At 38.6% G+C, this 17,966-nt stretch overlaps 1 protein-coding gene and 1 pseudogene across 50 annotated transcripts in view; both read left to right on the top strand.

Annotated features, from left to right (window-relative positions):
* ANK2 (ankyrin 2) overlaps positions 1–17,966 on the top strand; it is a 662,258-nt gene that overhangs the window by 476,951 nt on the left and 167,341 nt on the right. For all 50 annotated transcript variants that reach the window (XM_032859277.1, XM_032859322.1, XM_032859271.1 and 47 more), the window contains 2 exons: positions 15,249–15,347; positions 16,679–16,777. In XM_032859277.1, coding sequence (XP_032715168.1) covers positions 15,249–15,347; positions 16,679–16,777 — 198 coding nt within the window. The remainder of the gene's footprint in view (positions 1–15,248; positions 15,348–16,678; positions 16,778–17,966) is intronic.
* Positions 4,649–5,841, top strand: LOC116871344 (annotated as a pseudogene).

Raw genomic sequence — 17,966 nt, 5'->3', positions numbered from 1 at the left:
TAAATATACAAAAGCAAGATTTATTCTCTTGGATATTTTCTTTAAAGTCTTCTGGAAATTACATTCTCATTACTTGTCATCTGATCTAAGAACCACAAAATTTTATTACAGTAAGAAACTTAAGGGCTCAACCATTCTAAACCCTTTCCTTCATTTTTACTTAAAATTAAAACTAGCTAAACTTGACATGGATATGATAATAACATTTTAGAATGCATTATAGAATTCTTTTCTAATTTTGACACATTTGGACTTTCTATGTCTAGAAAGAGGATAATTTTTCTCCTTAACTACTGACTTATGGGAGACTGAGATATATCCTATTCCACAGAATATCAAATAGAATTAATGAGAAACTCAAGTCTAAAGAAAGCTAAATAGGATTGTAATGCAGGATCCATAGATTTTTTTTTTTTTTTAATAATTGTAGGGGTTAAGAGTATAGTTTCTGAGCTAGAATCACCAGGTAGTTCATAGCTCATAATGCTCAATTTAAGATTAAGTGAGTTAATGCAATTAAAAGCTTAGAACTGAGCCTGACACTTAAGAAAAAGTTATAATAAGTTTTAGCTATTATTTTAAAAATTTGCTGTCAACTTTCAAAGTTAATATTTAAATCCCTTTAACCCATGACTATCATAATAAGTAGCTCAAAGAGTGTTCTTCCCTTGAGCTTCATATGCTGCTTCGCTTTAAGCACATGCGAAGTCAAATATGAAAGAAATAATTTGTCCAGTATTTCTCATAGAAATTAACTAAAGAAATGAGACCATGTGAAAACATTTAACTTAGGAGAGTTAAAGTTTTCAGTCAAAAAATAGTAGCTCTTTGAATTATTGGCAAGGATGATTAAGAATGGACCAGGTTCCCATCTGTTTCCTAGGTTTCATTGGAACTGAAAATACTTTTTTTAAAGTCAATCAATTAAAAAAATAATAAAGTCAATCAATTCTGCATGTATTAATAATTTCCCTAGTCCAGATAAACATTATATGTCAGTCTCAAAAATGGTCAATTCAACTCATCGTATTTAACCAAAGTGCTAGAGAACAGGAGTGAGGAGTATATGCATTTATTACTTTTGGCACCTAACCAGGAAATCATAATATTTTACATTTGTATATTATTTTATAGATTCAAAATAGCATAAACATACTTTATTTTATATCCTTCTTAAACTAACTATCTGAAGTAGGCAGAGTGGGAAATTTCTCCATTTTATGAATGAAGAAAATTTATTTTATTTATTTTATTATTTTTTAAAGATTTTATTTATTTATTTATTTGACAGAGAGAGATCACAAGCAGGCAGAGAGGCAGGCAGAGATAAAGAGAGAGAGAGGGAAGCAGGCTCCTTGCTGAGCAAGGAGCCCAATGCAGGACTCGATCCGAGGACCCTGAGATCAGGGCCTGAGCTGAAGGCATTGGCTTAACCCACTGAGCCACCCAGGTGCCCCCAAATGAAGAAACTTTAAATCATGTTGTTCATACTGGAGAGAAGCTAGGAACTCATATTTCGCTTTGCCTCCAGTGCACCTTGCCCCCTGCCACAGACCCGGATGCACCTGTGGTTCCGCATAGACTTTGCCCCTGTCCTCAAAGCAAAGAGCTTTCCCTTGTACCATCATCATCCTTCATGTTGGCATAGCAGCGTTCACCCACAATAGGAATGATTAAGTTCCGAAAATTCAAATAAGCATGCCACGGAAACCAATCCTCTCTTAGAATGGTCTTGGTGAGCGTCAGGTTTTTACTTTTTTGGTCTGCAAGGACATCTAGTTTCCCTAAGATGCCCTCATGTCTTGGGTCTTGCCAAAACCCGCTTAGATTTTTGTTTGTTTGTTTTGTTTTGTTTTCTGTCTAGAGCACCTGTGTACACTCTCTTCTCTGACACACACATGTGTGTGCATGTATGCATGTGCATTGTGGAAAGTTTCACCAGAAACAAACCAAAACAGAACAAAATAAACCCCAAAGTCAACACTTGCTCATCGGCAGGGCATTCTGTTTTTCTTTCCTGGACTTTATGTTTTAAAATTTTAAGTTTTTCATTGTTTCATTCATCAAGCATGTATTTCTCAGCTCCATAACCTCTTCGTCCCTCTTGATCTTGGTAAGACTTTGAAGAATTTTCAGAACTCTTTCTTCTTCCAGGCTAGCTCATCATCATATTTAAATTCATTCTCTGTATTTTGGGGATTATATGGTAGAAATGTTTGATGGGGCTGGACAGGGGGAAAGACCGGTAGCCAACAGCAGAGCAACCATCCAGAAGCACTATGGATATCTGGGTGGCCCTGAATCATAGATGACATGGAGATCTAGAAGTAGATTTTACAAAGTGATACTTTCTTTCTCTCTATTTTAAAGTTTTAATTTAAAAAAAATATATTTATTTATTTGAGAGAGAGCACACAAGCAGGGGGAGTGGCAGAGGGAGAGGGAGAAGCATGCTCCTTGCTGAGAGCATGACCCCGAGCCTGATGCAGATGCTTAACCAACTGAGCCACCCAGGCACATCACAAAATGGTATTTTCTAAGCATTCTTATTCTAAGCATTTTCCCTATGAAATGATCAACGAGCTACCAAATTCCAAGCCTCATTGTCAGTTAGCAAATACCTTATTAAAAATTCATCATTTTGGAATTATAAAGAGAAAGCCTATGACATCTGAGAATAACTCACTAGTAAAACAAGTTTCCTCATGGATCATCATAGTTTCATTTCCTTTTTAAATCAGAAACTTTTGGAGATCAACGAAAGACATGATAGAATCAGTTAAATTGTGTATGATGAAGAGGACACATTGGTTGCTCTGCTGTTCCCAATCTTCATAAAAACTGAATGAATCTTTAATTCTATGACAGTGAGTACTCTTAGCTTAGAGCAACTACCGTGGAGGAGGTAGGAAAGGTGCAGCTAGATTATGGCTGTGTATAAGGAGTGAAAATTGGGTTGGGAATATATAAACAGGTTATTTTTGTTTTGATTTTGAGTTCTTTTTCTCCATGTATAGATAATTTCTTTTGCTGATGTCATTTATGCCAATGGAACTGTGAAATTATAAATCATATTTCACAATTATTTGTATCTCTGTATGTGAGCATTTTGTTCCTCTTAAAAAAAAGCTGGTTTAAGATGTCACTGATAGAGGAGTCCCCTTCAGAGACTGGGGGTCAACTTTTTCTTTCTTTTCTCTACTATTGCCCTTTGATTGTCCCCATTTTACTCTCCATCTTTTTCTTCTAATATTTTTTAAGAACTCATATATTTCAGTTGCCTCCTTCCAAATATTTACATTTTAATAGAATTAAGGAAGTTATGTAAGTTAGTTGTAGTTTTCTGATATACATATACAGATTGGAGTACCCTTAACTCAAATTGTAAGTTTTGCAAAATAGAGTAGCCAGAGATTTGGGGAGGGGAGGGAAACAAAAAACACCACAGACAAGTCTATGTAGCATAGAGATGATTTTCAGTTGTGTAATTATAAATATTTTGGGCTCTTTGGGAGCAGAATATATGACACATGTCCTCTGCTTCTCCCTTAGAACCTAGCACCTAGAGATGAGCACTTGGTGGATACCTGGCCAACACTTGTTGAATATGGATTTGTATTAAGATACAAAACAGCTTAATGGATTTTGTTGCAAACATTTAGCCTTTATGTATGTTTAGCTGTACCTGCTTGAATCTGTTCTTCACCTTTCCAGATGGACTACTCTATATCTTTTCTCTATGTGCCAGCAAACATAACTAACACTCGAATGGCTCTATAAAAATTTTTATTGGCTATCTGTTCTACCTGGGGTTTCGTGCACTAGTTTTATATGATCATAGAAAAGCAGCCGATGGGTAAAATAGCTCGTAAAATCAAGAGAAATGGTGAATACAGCTTACTGTAAAATCTGATTATAAATAATGTTATAAAATTGCTTTATAAAATTTTAATAGAAGTGCTAAACAAAAAAATCTGCCCTTTAAGATTGATTAATTTGCATATGGTTGGGGCACCTGGGTGGCTCAGTTGGTTGAGCATGGGACTCTTGATTTTGGTTCAGGTCCTGATCTCAGGGTTGTGAGATCGAGCTCTTCTCTGGCTCTGCAGTAGGGGTGGAGCCTGCTTGGGATTCTCCCTCACATTTTGTCCCTGCCCTACCTCCCAAATTTTTGCACATGGCTGTTTCAAAGTAGCATTTAGATTTTTTTTTAATATTTGATATATTTAGTTATTTTAATGATATTTTTTAGAAATAGCATTATTCCGAAAGTGGTAGAATCAAAGGTGATACCTTGCCTGGGACTCACAGATCTACAAGCCCTTGCTCACAATAAGAGCTAAATGGATATTTGTTGATTGTTTCGAAAGACTCAAATTCATATTATTTATCAACATTAATTTACATAAAGCCAATATTAAGGACTTATCCATAGTAGCCTGCTTCGGTTGGTTCCCATTCAGTATATGGTGACGTTAGCTGGTAGGGTCAGCCCTGGGACTCCCATGTGCGGGCACCCCAGACAAGAGCAGCAAAGAATGCTTGAAGGAGATGGAGGTGGAGATTTGAGCAGGAAGTTCTGAGGTTTCTGGTAACCAGAATCCCAGCTATTGTGCCTACTTCACCCAAGTTCCCCACAGTACTACCCATGCAGGTCCCAGCAACTCCTGTGATTTGCCCAATTATTGTGACCAAAACATACCAGCAAATCCAACAGACTCCTGGACTCATGGTTCCTCCCACAGTGAGTGGTTCACTTAGCTTTTGCCCTGGTGATTGGAGTCACCTGGGCAGTCCAGAGGCTCAGGAAGCCCTGTTCCTATGGCATGTAGCTGTGGTTCCCCAGAGGACCCCTATCCTGCATCTGGCCTTCATTTCCCATTTACTACAGAGAGCAGATTATGTTCTTCCCCCTGCGGCAGTAGTCACCCCATCTCTGACTCTATGGGCCACCCTGCTAGAGCGTGTGGATCCCCTATGATGCTGCCTCCAGTGATTGGCCCCCACTTCCTATCTCCATGGCTGCCCTGAGGCCTCTCCTGGAAGGGCCAGCAACTCCTTAGGAGCTGGGCTTAGGCCTTGGCATTGGACCTGAAAGAGAAGGAAGTGCCATGGTGGTAGCAGCAGCGGGGCTAGAGACTAGTGCATTGGTTGTTGTCGAGGCGACAGCATCCCATTTCCCACTCCCACCACTCTGCTGACTGGGAGGGATGGTAGCCTGGCCAGCAACCCTTACTCTGGTGACCTCACAAAGTTTAGACATGGGCATGCCTCCTCCCCAGCCACAGCTTTGGCCAAACCCCAATGGAACCAGACTCAGACTCACCACACTATGTAGCAGGAATTCCTAAACCCGGCACTGCCTCCTGGCTATGTTTATACCAGCCTGTCATACTACACAGGGAGGCCTCTCCCTGGAGGCCCTTCCAGTATGGGCCTGCTGTGTTCCCTGTGGCTCCTACCTCTTCTAAGCAGCATGGTGTGAATTTCAGTGTGAATGCAGCCACCCTTTTCCAACAGCCAACTGGATATGGGTCTCACGGATACAACACTGGTGTATCAGTCACCTCCAGTAACCTGGGTATGCCTGATATCTCAGGTTCTGTGTACTTCAAAACCCAGCAGTCCTTTGAGAAACAACATTTTCATTCTGGTACTCCTGCTGCCTCCTTCAATTTGCCTTTAGCCCTAGGAAGTGGGGGGTCCATCAATCTGGCCACAACTGCTGCCTTCCCACCTGCCCCCTTTATGCACACTCTGACCGCCCTCCCCCATCAGCAGCTGCACTCCCAGATCCTCTACTATCACCTGCAGCAGGATGGCCAGACATGCAGCAGGTAACATAGCCAGATGAGCTCCGTCCCTCAGAAGCCCCTGACCAACAAGTCTGTCTGCAATAGCTATAGCTGGGGGGCCAACTGAGGCCCTGACCCTCATCTTCTCCCAGTCCCATCTTCTGAGAGGGCTTCTCAGCCTGGCAACTACGGAAACAACATCAAAGAGAGAAAGGACTGGGGGGCAGTGTCCACTGCCCCCCAACCCCCAGCGGCCCACCCCATGCCTCAGCTTCATGTCTGTCCCATTCCCATACCATCCTCACTCTGTTGTATGTATTATCGGATTTGTATTTTCTGCTTTTTTTTTTTTTTTCTCCTTTCCTCTCCTCCTCCCTCCTTGCATTCAAGATTATGAAACTTTGCTGCGGGCCTTGCCTGCCTGCCTGCCTGCCTTCCTTCCTTCCTTCCTTCCTTCTCCTCCTCCTGTTCACCCTGGTGATGTATGGCTGAGGTGGGACTCCCAAATATATATCAAACAGCCCTGAGTCTCCTCCTTTATTATTAGGAAACAAAACAACAAAAAATGGCATCATGAATATGAACAGCATGGTCAGATGAATTAGTTGAAGTATTTTTTTTTTTGTACTATGTCCTCAAATTTAATGGATTAATGTGTCTAGTATATATAAAAAGAAAACCTCTTAAAAAAAAAAAAAGTCACTCAGCTGGTCCTAAAGTCACTGGGCTCATTCTACCAGTGGCCCTGAGCACAAGTCTGAGCCCCTCCCACTAGAAGGAATGTGGGATGGAAGCCTATACCACCCCCACTGTGCATTTCTGGACTCCTATCCCTGTCCGTGGACCCGGCCCCCTTGACTTGGCCTCATGGCTTTGGAGGTCCCAGAGACCCCGGGTAAGGACAAAAAGGAAAGAAAGCCAGAGAAGTTAAAATGCTACATTTGTTCGGCACCTGGGAGGATCTTAGCCTGCTGGAGTGGAATGCAGATGACTTCCACATCTTCTTTGGGGATCTGAGCAATGAGGTGAATCATGACCTCTTGGCACGACAGTCAACTGCTTCCCATCCTTTCTGAAGGCTGAGGTGATCTGCGACAAGTCTGAGGCAAGAGCAGGGGTTAGTCAGCTGTCAAGGAACCCAGCAACTATGCACAGACCATGTGCACACCGGGTGTGAGATGAATGGGAAGTAGTGAGCTTGTGCCCCATCACGCTGCAGGGGGGCAGGTGGGAGTACTGGAAGCTGGACTTGGTACGCAAGAAGCAGAAGGAGAAGAAATCGGGTGTATGATAGGGTCTGTGGCCAGGCACCTGGGGATTGGCTCCTCTCCACAGTTCTCTTTGGAAAACCCCCAACTATTCACCCACACATCCTCCCCCAAAGCAGTTTCAATAAAATTATATTCATTTTTTAAAAAAGGCTAAAACAATGGTGCACAACTCGTGCTTATAATCATTGTCCTCACATTTTCATTATTATCATTATCATCATTTTTATAGATCAGATCATTAGAGGACAAAGAGGTCAAGTGTAGGAGCAGAGCAAGGACCAGACCGCATTTCTGATTCCCAACACCATGTAATTATTTCTGCAGTTGAGCACACTGTCTTAGAAAAGAAAATAGAAAGATAAAAGGAAGGGAAAAAAGAAAAATCAATTTCAGTCAGTTGCATACAGATGAGAAACATTTAACCTTTTAACAACCTTAAAAGGAAAGATTTCCATCCAGTGACAAGGATGCTCTTCCATTGTCTCGTACACTTGTTGTTTTCCTGTCTTTTTATCTATTTTCCTCCAGATATGTTGACCCACCGAGTAGCTAATTAGAATCATCAACCATATTAATCAAAGCATAATTGCTGTGTACAACCACTGTGAGATAAGGAATCAAAGTCGGTAGAAGCACTTGGCATGATGGTGTTTTAAGATGCAAAAGGCCTGAAGAATTTTTGCAGTAATGTTTCAGTGGCACAACCCATACACACATACACTCATATGTGACATCATTAAAAACGAAACTAAACAGTTTAAGATAAAAGCAAAACCAAGGAAAAAGAGGAATTAGAGAACTTGTTGTAATTAATTCTGATGGATACTGAATTTATTCTGTGTTTCCTGGAAATCAGTAAAAGAGACCAACACATTGATTTATGCAGTTTTCCTAAATTAAAGTTTAGTAAAAAGAAGCACAGAGGCTTTTCCTATTACTAAACTTTTTCCTGTTACTGAACTCAATGATAGTTAATCCAGAGAACCCATATAAAATAAACACAAGGGTATAAATATTGCTCAGATAGACATTTCTTATATTCACTTTATATACAAACTAAATATGTAGTAATATATTTTAAGTCAGCGAAGCCATTTCTGTAGGGAATAGAGATAACGTACTCCAGGTGCATTGTTTTCTGGTGATCCAACTGAATTTCTAACCTGACATTAATTTAAAATTGAGAATAAATAGTTATTGTTTCTGTTAAATATGAATTGTTTCAGAAGATTCTTTGGCCATAACTCAGTAAGCTCATGATCAGTGTTCTAATAAATGCAGAAACTGACAATATGTTTTGGATATGTGCTTCAAATACTATGTGTGGGAAGCACTACTGGGAAAGTCCCAGAACCTACCCTGTATGTGCACCCAAATATAAAATTCTGACTAGGAATGGCTGGGTGGCTCAGTTGCTTAAATGTCTGGCTTTGGCTGAGGTCATCATCTCGGGGTGCTAGGATTGAGCCCCACATAGGGCTTTCTGCTCAGTGGGGAGTCTGCTAGTTCCTCTGGCCCTCCCCCTGACCATTTTTTCTCTCTCAAATAAATAAATAAAATCTTAAAAAAAAAACAAAAAACATCTGACTTGTTGGGCCTATCTCCTCATTTCCTTACCTGACAAAGTGAAGAATTTCTAACAACAACATAACATCCTTTGAAATGTAGGCTAGTACTACTAATTGACCATGATAAGCCAAAGCATGTCAGTGTGGCTCCTGTGGGAAATTTGATTTTTAGAAACACGACTTCAGGGATTAACCAAAATGGGTTAACTGCAAAATAAATGTATTCTCTAAGAGTTAGCTGAGTTGTACTATTGAATGGGATTATTTATCACTTTTCATTTAAACATGATTAACTTATACATTAGCTTATAGTCAAAAGATAAAATATTTTTCATTTAAGTTTAGTTGATGCTGAGTTGCTTTTTCTGATCACAGTTGCTCAACATATTCAATTGCTAATTAAATCTATTTTTGGTTAGAAATTCTGGAACCAAAAAATTAAGCGTGAAGCAAATTGCTTGTCTTCTATTTCCTACAGCTAATTCAATAATATGATAGCAATAATGTGATAGTCCCAACTTGGTTGCATTCTAAAAGAAGGTAGATTAAAAATTTATAGCATTTATAACTAGAATGTCAGGCATCATCTGTGTCTTTATAACTGCTCTAATTTTAGTAGTATTAGTATTACAGAAATTTAAAAGACCCATGTATATCCTGAATTCAATTTATATATTATATACAGTTTGGTTTCTGAACTAATGCCTCATATGGAAATTTTTAATCATATTCTTGACAATGTCAATAAAATGCAACCATATTTCAGTGATGGAGTAGGATCTTTGTGTCTCCTGAAAGGGTACCTTTTCATTGGAAAATTCCTTTAACTTAGAGCATCAGCTTTGTCATTAATTGGGAAGAAAGCTAGCCAATTATTTAAGAAGTTAAAGCAAGTTAAAGCTTTCAGCCGAGTGAATACTATAGAGTAAAAGGAGAAGGATACTCCAGAAGGGAAATGGAAAAGGGTATTGAAAATCCTCTAAACATCAGAGTTGACCAGTCATGGAATTGAAGAAAATTTTACACCTTTTATTTATTTAATTTTTAAAAGATTTTTAAAATTTATTTTATTTTTTTAATTTGTTTTTAAAGATTTCATTTACTTATTTGACAGAGAGGGAGAGATCACAAGCAGGGGGAGTGGCAGAGAGGGAGGGAGAAGCTTAGCAGGGAGCCTGATACGGGGCTTGATCCCAGGACCCTGTTATCATGACCTGAGCTGAAGGCAGACACTTAACCAACTGAGCCACCCTGGTGCCCCAATTTACTTATTTTAGAAAGAGAGAGAAAAAGAGAGAGCACGTGCATGAGTGTGTTAGTGGGGGAGGAGCAGAGGAAGAGACAGAATCTCCAACAGTTTCCACGCACAGTGCAGAGAGCCCAGTGTGGGGCTTGATCTCACAACCCTGAGAGATCATGACCTGAGCCAAAACCAAGAGTCAGATCAGGCACCCCAACTTTACACCTTTTAAACATTTTAATTGTCAAACATTTTTATTTTAAATGAGTAGAAAGTTGTATTCGGAATGCCACTGTTGAGATGATTTTCAAACCAGTCTAGGCACCCATTTTAAGCAATCACGAATTGATGAGTAGTTAAAAATGCTTGACTCTTTTTTTTTAAAAAATCACTTTATCTTTATTTTCATAATTTAATATTTGGCAACATTACATAGTATATATTGAGCAATTGATTTACTAAGCTTGTTCTTTAAAAAATGTATAAAAAAGATTACCTGATTTGTAGGCTGATCCCACATACTGCCCATATTGTAGAATTTCGACCTAAATGAAGGTCAGATTCAGGCCATTGTATCTTCGAGAAACTGACCATTGGGGAGTCATTTTTCTAGTTCACATTGTTCTTGAGATAAAACTACTGTCAAACCTAAAACTTCAATATGCAAACAGTGATATTGCTGGTAAATGTCTAACAACTGGCTCTGAGGGGTGGGAGGATGGGGAGCCCTGATACATATTATTTGTTGATTTGCAGAGTGAAACATTTCCATGACAGAATAGGAAGGCATGATACTGAGAAATACTAAATTAAGGAACTAAGAGAGAAATCCCTGGCAAATATTGAAAGCATTGAGGAGATGCTTTATTCTTCTCTTCCTTCTATCCTACTTTTTCAGCTGACCACAGCTCAGAAGCCTTGAGCTTAGTCTGGGAAAATCTTTTAACTGGGGTGCAAGGGTATATGAGCACCTGGCTCTGGGTGTCCCAAATACACCAGGCTTTGCCAATCATCCCTGATAAAATCCAGCAGCAGAGAGATGAGTGGGGGTGAAGGGATTTCACCTTCACCCTTCACTTCAATAAGGGATTTCACCTTCACCCTTCACTTCACACTTCAATAAGGCAGGGATTTATTTCAGTGAGGCCAGCACCAAGAAGACAGCGGACCAATGTCCCAAAGACTGTCTCCAAAGTGCTGAAAACACTTCTAGGTTTATGTAAGAAAAGTGTGGGACTGAAGTTGGTGGGTGTGTGTAGATAGGCAGGAAAGGTCCGTCCATCATAGTCAAGCGGTCAGGCATGCGGGGTCTCACTGGTGTCAGATCAAGGCAGTTGTACTGCTTGACAGGGTAGATTCAGTTCCTATCACAGGATGCTTTGCCCACCAAGTCTTTTGCCTGAGTTAAAAGATAAGTGGGAAAGAACTTAATGAGTTAGAAAGCATAGACTGAGGCCAGAATGGAGGTAATTCAAGTCCTCTTTCAATTTCATCTATTTGGAGTGGTTAAAGGACTCTGAAGAACGTAAGGTGGAAATCCTTCATGTTCCGTCAACTGGAATTTCAATTAATAGGTTAAACTTTTCTTTTAAGTTAAATAAACATTGACATCAGATTAAATAATTACTAAAAAGTCAAAGTGTGTCAATGAGAAAATTCTAATGGGGTATCAAACTTAACAAAAATACTTTTTTCCTCCAAAACTAAAAGAGAATTGCAGAAGAACAAATAAAATGATTCCCCATTCTTGAAGAGGAACTTCTTAGTCTTGAAGAGGAACTTCATAAAGAGTGGGTCAACACGGGGGGGCAGCTGGCTGGCTGGTTCAGTCAATAGAGCATCCAACTTTTGAGCTCAGGATTATGAGTTTGAGCCCCATGTTGGGTGTAGAGATTATTAAAAAAAAAAAAGAAAGGAAGAAAGAGTGGATTAATACAGAAAGTCATACAAGGAGAGGTTTCATCATTTGAACAAGACAACTGTTTGCCCCTCAGGTAAGAACTTACTGAATGATATGGCATCAGATTTTAGAAAAAAGAAAGTGTAACTGAGCCAACATGAGTTCTCTCCTTAGTGAGTCAGAGATACACCAGCTGGAGTTGTCGCACGAAGTAAACTTTATTTTCAGCAAATAAGGAGATCATGGGGAATAACTTCCAAAGCTGTGATTTCCCTGAGCCAGGGTGAATGGGTTCCTTTTATTTAGGGTTAGGATGAATATTTAGATAGGGAAGCCCTGTCCTCATATGTAGAGGCAGGCATAAGACCCTGTATTCCCCTTAAGGAAACATACCTATATACACATGGTGTGTTATGTAAATGAAGCTTATGTTCCTCCTTGTGTGGAGACAGTAGTATTATAATGAGGTAAAGTTGGTTGACAGTCATCTTAGAGGTCACTCCATGGTCTACCTGTGTAGGCTCGAGTCAGGGGTTAAGCTCAAACTGGTCTGGGTGGTCTTCGCCAGCTGGTGGCAGTTCCATGGCTGGAGAGGTAGTTTTGGTTTCCAGTTGCCTGAGTTAAGAGATAAGCTGGAAAGGAGCTCAAAGAAAACCATGGGACAAAGGTGGTGGGTACAAGCAGGTAGGCAATAAAGGTCAGACCTTGGAGTCTAGCTGGTGACAATGACAATTCCAGGACAGAGTAAGTCCAGATGTTCTATGGATAGGACTCAAACATCTGGAAAAAATATCCCCAAACCAATCCTTTGGAGAAAAATCTAGTCGCATTTGAAAAAAAATCCTGATCTATAGAAAGCTTATAAATTCTAGGGACAACTCAGTCTTTTCTTTTCGAATATATTAAGTAGTTTTGATCTTTGTTGGGGGTGCCTGGGTGGCTCAGCTGGTTAAGCATCTGCTTCAGCTTAGGTCATGATCCCAGTATTCTGTGGAATTAAGCCTCCAGTGGGGCTCCCTGCTCAGTGGGGAGTCTGCTTCTCCCTCTCCCTCTGCCCCTCGCACCCCCAATTGTTCTCTTTCTCTCTCTCAAATAAAATCTTAAAAAAAACATAGTTTTGATTATTTGCAAATGTAATCTTTACCAAAATATTACCTCTATGCTCTCTTTAGGTTCATTCGTTCATCCAACAGTATTTATGGAGTACATACTGTGTGTCAGACATGGGGTGGGCAGAGTCTTAGGTAAATGATGGAATTAGATGTCTCAAAGGTCCTTTCAAACTCTCAAGTGGAAACTTCAGGTGGACCAGAGGTAAAAATTGAGGAAAAGGAAGGGCAACTTCTTATAATAGACATCTGAAAATGAAAAATTCTTTAAATATAAGTTTGCTAGGGGGAGTCTGTGTGGCTCAGTCAGTTGAGGATCCAACTCCACTCTTGGTTTCAGCTCAGGTCATCATCTCTGGGTACTGAGATTGAGCCCCAGGTGGTCTCCAGGCTGGGCGGGGAGTCTGCTTGAGATTCTCTCTCTGCCTCCCCCTCTGCCTCCGTCCTGCCCTGCCTCCTGATCATGTGTGTGCTAATGCTGTCTCTCAAATAAATAAATAAAATATTTAAAAAAATGTATAAGTATTAATTTGTTAGGCCATCTAACAACTCTCAGTGATTTTAACATTTGTTTCTTACTGACTGAAATAACAGATCCAACTCGAAAGACATTTATGTAATGGCTCATGACACAGAGTAAAACATTTCTTCCCATAAGCAACTTAGGAAAACTAAACAAATGCCATGCTGAAAAATATATAGAATAATAAGATAACAGTAAACTTAAAGGGTCTAAAATATCGGGTTGATTATCTCCTTAAAAATTCCTACCTACGATCACACTGCTTTCCCTTCATTGTGTTATAATGAGTTTACTATTTGTGAAGTAGTTTATGTTTATTTAAATTAAGTACTGCCTGTTACCAATGAGACTGGGTGTTGAATAACTCAGAAAACAACTTTGGTCAGGTGAAGAGAGTGGAGAATAATTTATATTTGTTGAATCACTTGTATATAGTTAACACAGTTAACATTATTTGCATGCTGATAGAACAGAGTCCTAGAACTGTCTTTCAAATTTCTGTTAAATTGTTGATTCATTTGCTAAATTTTCTAGGAAAAACAAATTTTGAAAGCACTTTAATTCTTATCATTTTGTGCCAGTAATATATGGAAACCATGACATGCCTGTATTGATAGTACGACTATATCTGCTGCTCAAAGTGAAATGGTGTTGAAAACCAGGACCATGTTTGCAAAGGAGAAAAACAAACATTTCTTTGTTTTTGAACCAGATATAAAAGCCTGAATGCCTTCCTAAGAAAAAAGTTCAGTATAGGATATATAGTGACCACAAACAGGAAATTTGTCATCCAGGAGTTTGTATATGTATTTGGTTTCCTGTTATGTATTAAAAAACAAAATGCAACTGATTAGATTTGAAGATCTAGTTAGCTTTATTAAACAGTTAGTGAAAAGGGCAGTATCCCATCTAGCAAGTATTGGGAAACTCGAAGAAGTAGTACTGAATGGAAGGTTTTTATAGGAAGGAAGGTGGGGCAAGAAAATTCTTAGCAAGAGCAAAGTAATGTTCCGGGCAAGGTCACTTTCCCTTAGGGAAAAAGCAAGGGGTCTTAACATTCAGATTACCTCATCTTCCTTTGGGGAATGGAGAGGACCCATGTGACAGATCACCTCATTGGTACTGATCAGGGAATTCCTGATTGGCCGATTAAGTCATTTCTGGGGGAGATCAATATAATGTATGTAGATACCATATTTAGTAAAATTGTCAACGAGTTTTTTCAGTGCTCTGGTGAGTAATTTTTCAAGAAGTTAGATAAATGTGAATCAGTTATTACAGTATTATCATATTATAAGGAAAATATAAAATTTGGGAGGAAAAAACCTAAAGGCAAATTAGTGATATGGTACTAAATGTCTTTTAAGTACAAAGTTGTTATTGCAGAGTTGTTTTACCTTAGAATTGTCCTACGGCTTTTTAATCACTTTTTATGAAAAAGACATTTCCTTCCCATTTGTTAAAAAGTAAGATTTGTTTAAACTCTGTATTCTAGAAACTGGAAAGAATTTTATTTCTGGCCGGTGCAACAAATGATACAGAGTTGCTCTTTTTTTTTTTTTTCTCATTAGAAAATTATTTAGATATTTCTTAGTTAAAAAAAAAAAAAAGAAAGTTTGCTGGGATAAGGTTGCCAAATCCACATTTCTAATGAATATTTACCTCTTTTCCTCTGTGAATCACTAACACTGGAAATTCGTCTGTCTGACGAATCTCAAGCTAATGCAAAAAGAAAAAGTACAACCAAGTCTGTCTAGTCTCTGGGTTAGATCCATGCATGGAAATCAGCTACTGTTCACAACAATTATTCTACTTCTAAAGTCTTGTTTGCTTCTCTTTCAGAATGGACTCAATGCTCTCCACCTGGCTGCCAAGGAGGGTCATGTGGGCCTGGTTCAGGAGCTGCTGGGAAGAGGATCCTCTGTGGATTCTGCCACCAAGGTAATATTTGTGCTGGAAGAATTTATTTCCTCAGAACAGAGGAAATGACTTAAAGTTGTTTTCTGTGGCTAAACATTGCAGAGGTTTGCTGGGACACCAAGATGCTTGACAATACAGAACTGATATGCAATTCTTATTACTAAACTTTGTAGAAAGTTGGAATTGGTTCATTTTAGGGTTTTATCAAACATGAGACTGAACAATTCTGTGTACCTGGTTTCTAATATTTTGTCTTTTTTCACAGAGAGAATAGATTGATATAATCCTTTATAGACAATAACACCTATTTTCCTAAAGTTAATTGATTAAAAAAATATAAATTGATGTAGTAAACTTCTCAGTGGAAATGGACAAGTTATTTTCATGCTTTGTTATATCTTTTATTGTATTCATTTAACTTGGTAAGAGAATATGCAGAATCTTTTATACTGTAATGGAGAAGAGTTTGAATCATGGATTGAATTATTGGGAAAATTAGATTTTGTCACCCTAATGTGTGTATGTAGAGAAATTGGACTCCTTTTTAAAGAACTGTACAAGGTGTTTGATATGTTAGAAGCTGTTGTTTTTTTTGTTGTTGTTGATATTCCTTTTACTAAAATATATTTGAATCTTGTCTTTGGGGCATCATTTCAGAAACAAGAGATATTTTTTAAAAATATCGTCAGTGGTGACAAATCCTTGTCTTTGGAAGGTAAAATTTTAAGGTGGAGAAAACCAGTAGCCAGTCAGAATCAAGCCTGTTGACCAGGGCTTGAGTGTGACAATATGGTTGTGAGAGAAGCAGAGTAGCTTCAGGCCCTCAAGCCTCCAGCTGGGGCATTACTCTGATCAGGGAGAGACAAAAAGAGCGCCGGAATAAATTAGGAATATGGCCAGTTAACCTGGATTTCTAACACCTCATGCATGCATAGTTGCCAAAGTGTAGACTGGCCCTGCTCACAATATACAGAGATTCCAGTGGAAATTTAAACACAAAATATCTCTGGCAATTGCAAAGAAAAGTTAGGTTGCCTTTACTATAGGCAATAAATTGTCACACACACACACATGTGCACAAATCCCAAATTTGATTCCGTAAGTACTCAGTCTTCTGTTCTTAAACACTGCCCTAGAGCTGTGAAGGCTAGAAAAGGAAAATGCAATTATGGGAGGCTCAGTGTTTTGATGGCAGACAACCATCCCTTCCCAAGGTGGGCTACTATCTTGATAGAAGGACAAGCTTTAATCACTTGAAGTAATTCATTAGCCAAACTGAAAGTGCCTGTACATTTGATTTTCTACAAAATTTGGAAACCTCTGACATTGCCTATTTCGTTTCTCCAAAACAGAAGGGAAACACGGCCCTTCACATTGCGTCTTTGGCCGGACAAGCAGAAGTTGTCAAAGTCCTTGTCAAGGAAGGAGCCAATATTAATGCCCAGTCTCAGGTATTTCATTCAGATTTTCTCTTATGGAAATGAATTCAAATTAGAACGGCTCTGTGAAACTGATTAATGTGTTGAGCCAGCTGTTGGGCTGTAGATAGATTTACTATAAATACTTCTATTATTTATTTCGGCCAATTATTTTTATTAACTCATGCAGTGATATTTCTTCTTTCTTTGATGTATCATGATCTCCCTCTTAATATCACTGAAAATTTGACAACAATGGTCTCTCATTCTAAGTGCATTAAAAAAGACTATAAAGTGGTTTTTTTCCACAATGACAGTGACATCTGTGAAATATGAATTATTCATGTGAGTTCTATGTTGTGCTATAAAAGTATTTTCTCTCCTTAAATTTTAAACAGTCTCAGGACATTAGCATTCCAGTAGGAGATCTGCTATGAAGTGGGAATCACACTAATTACCTCACACCCCAAATATGGACTTTACAAAACTCCTGAAGGAAACAGGAAAATTCGTGACCCACAGACTTATGATGCATGTAATAACAATAAACTGGATCCCTATTTCCTGAGTGAAAAAATATTGCTTTGCCCAAAGATTTACCTTTGGTATCTATTATGTTTCTATGTAGAAACTGAGGTGCTTTTTTTTTTTTTTATGAATAGAAATCTGTCAACTGCAAGTTTATTTCTCTCTCTACTTATATGGACCACCAACTTAATAAAATCAATTTTGGTACAATACTTTAAGCTACAGCTTTAAAACTGTATATATTTCAATGAGGTGCATTTCTTCATAAATCCATTTCTTCTCTCTCTTTTTTGAAGTTTTTAGCCTTTCTGATATAACAGGCCATGCCACAGGGACTATTGGCAAAATAAATCAGTTCCTGTCTGTCTATTCTTTGGGATAATCTCACCAGCTTACTTTTGAAGGCCTCTGTGTAGAAATATCTGTACCTGTTTAGTTCATTCATTCATTCATCATGTAGTCATGGTTCTAGAGGTTTTAGGCATTTGAAATCCTATGGCACAAGTTCTGGACCCATCAAATACTATGGGGCAAAAGTGAGAATCAGCCCTATTTTCTTGGACTTTGATTATAGGGAAGAACCTGTTGAAATTATGACAGAGAAGACATTTTTATTTCTGTAATAGCATACTACTTTAAATAACCACATTTTTCTTTTAAAACCCAAATATGCATCTCTTTTTTAACATTTATT

The sequence above is a fragment of the Lontra canadensis genome, unplaced genomic scaffold (genome assembly GCF_010015895.1).
Source record: "Lontra canadensis isolate GAN:19392208 unplaced genomic scaffold, GSC_riverotter_1.0 scaffold1, whole genome shotgun sequence".
NCBI classification, from domain to species: Eukaryota; Metazoa; Chordata; class Mammalia; order Carnivora; family Mustelidae; genus Lontra; species Lontra canadensis.
This window is presented reverse-complemented; position numbering and strand designations above follow the sequence as displayed.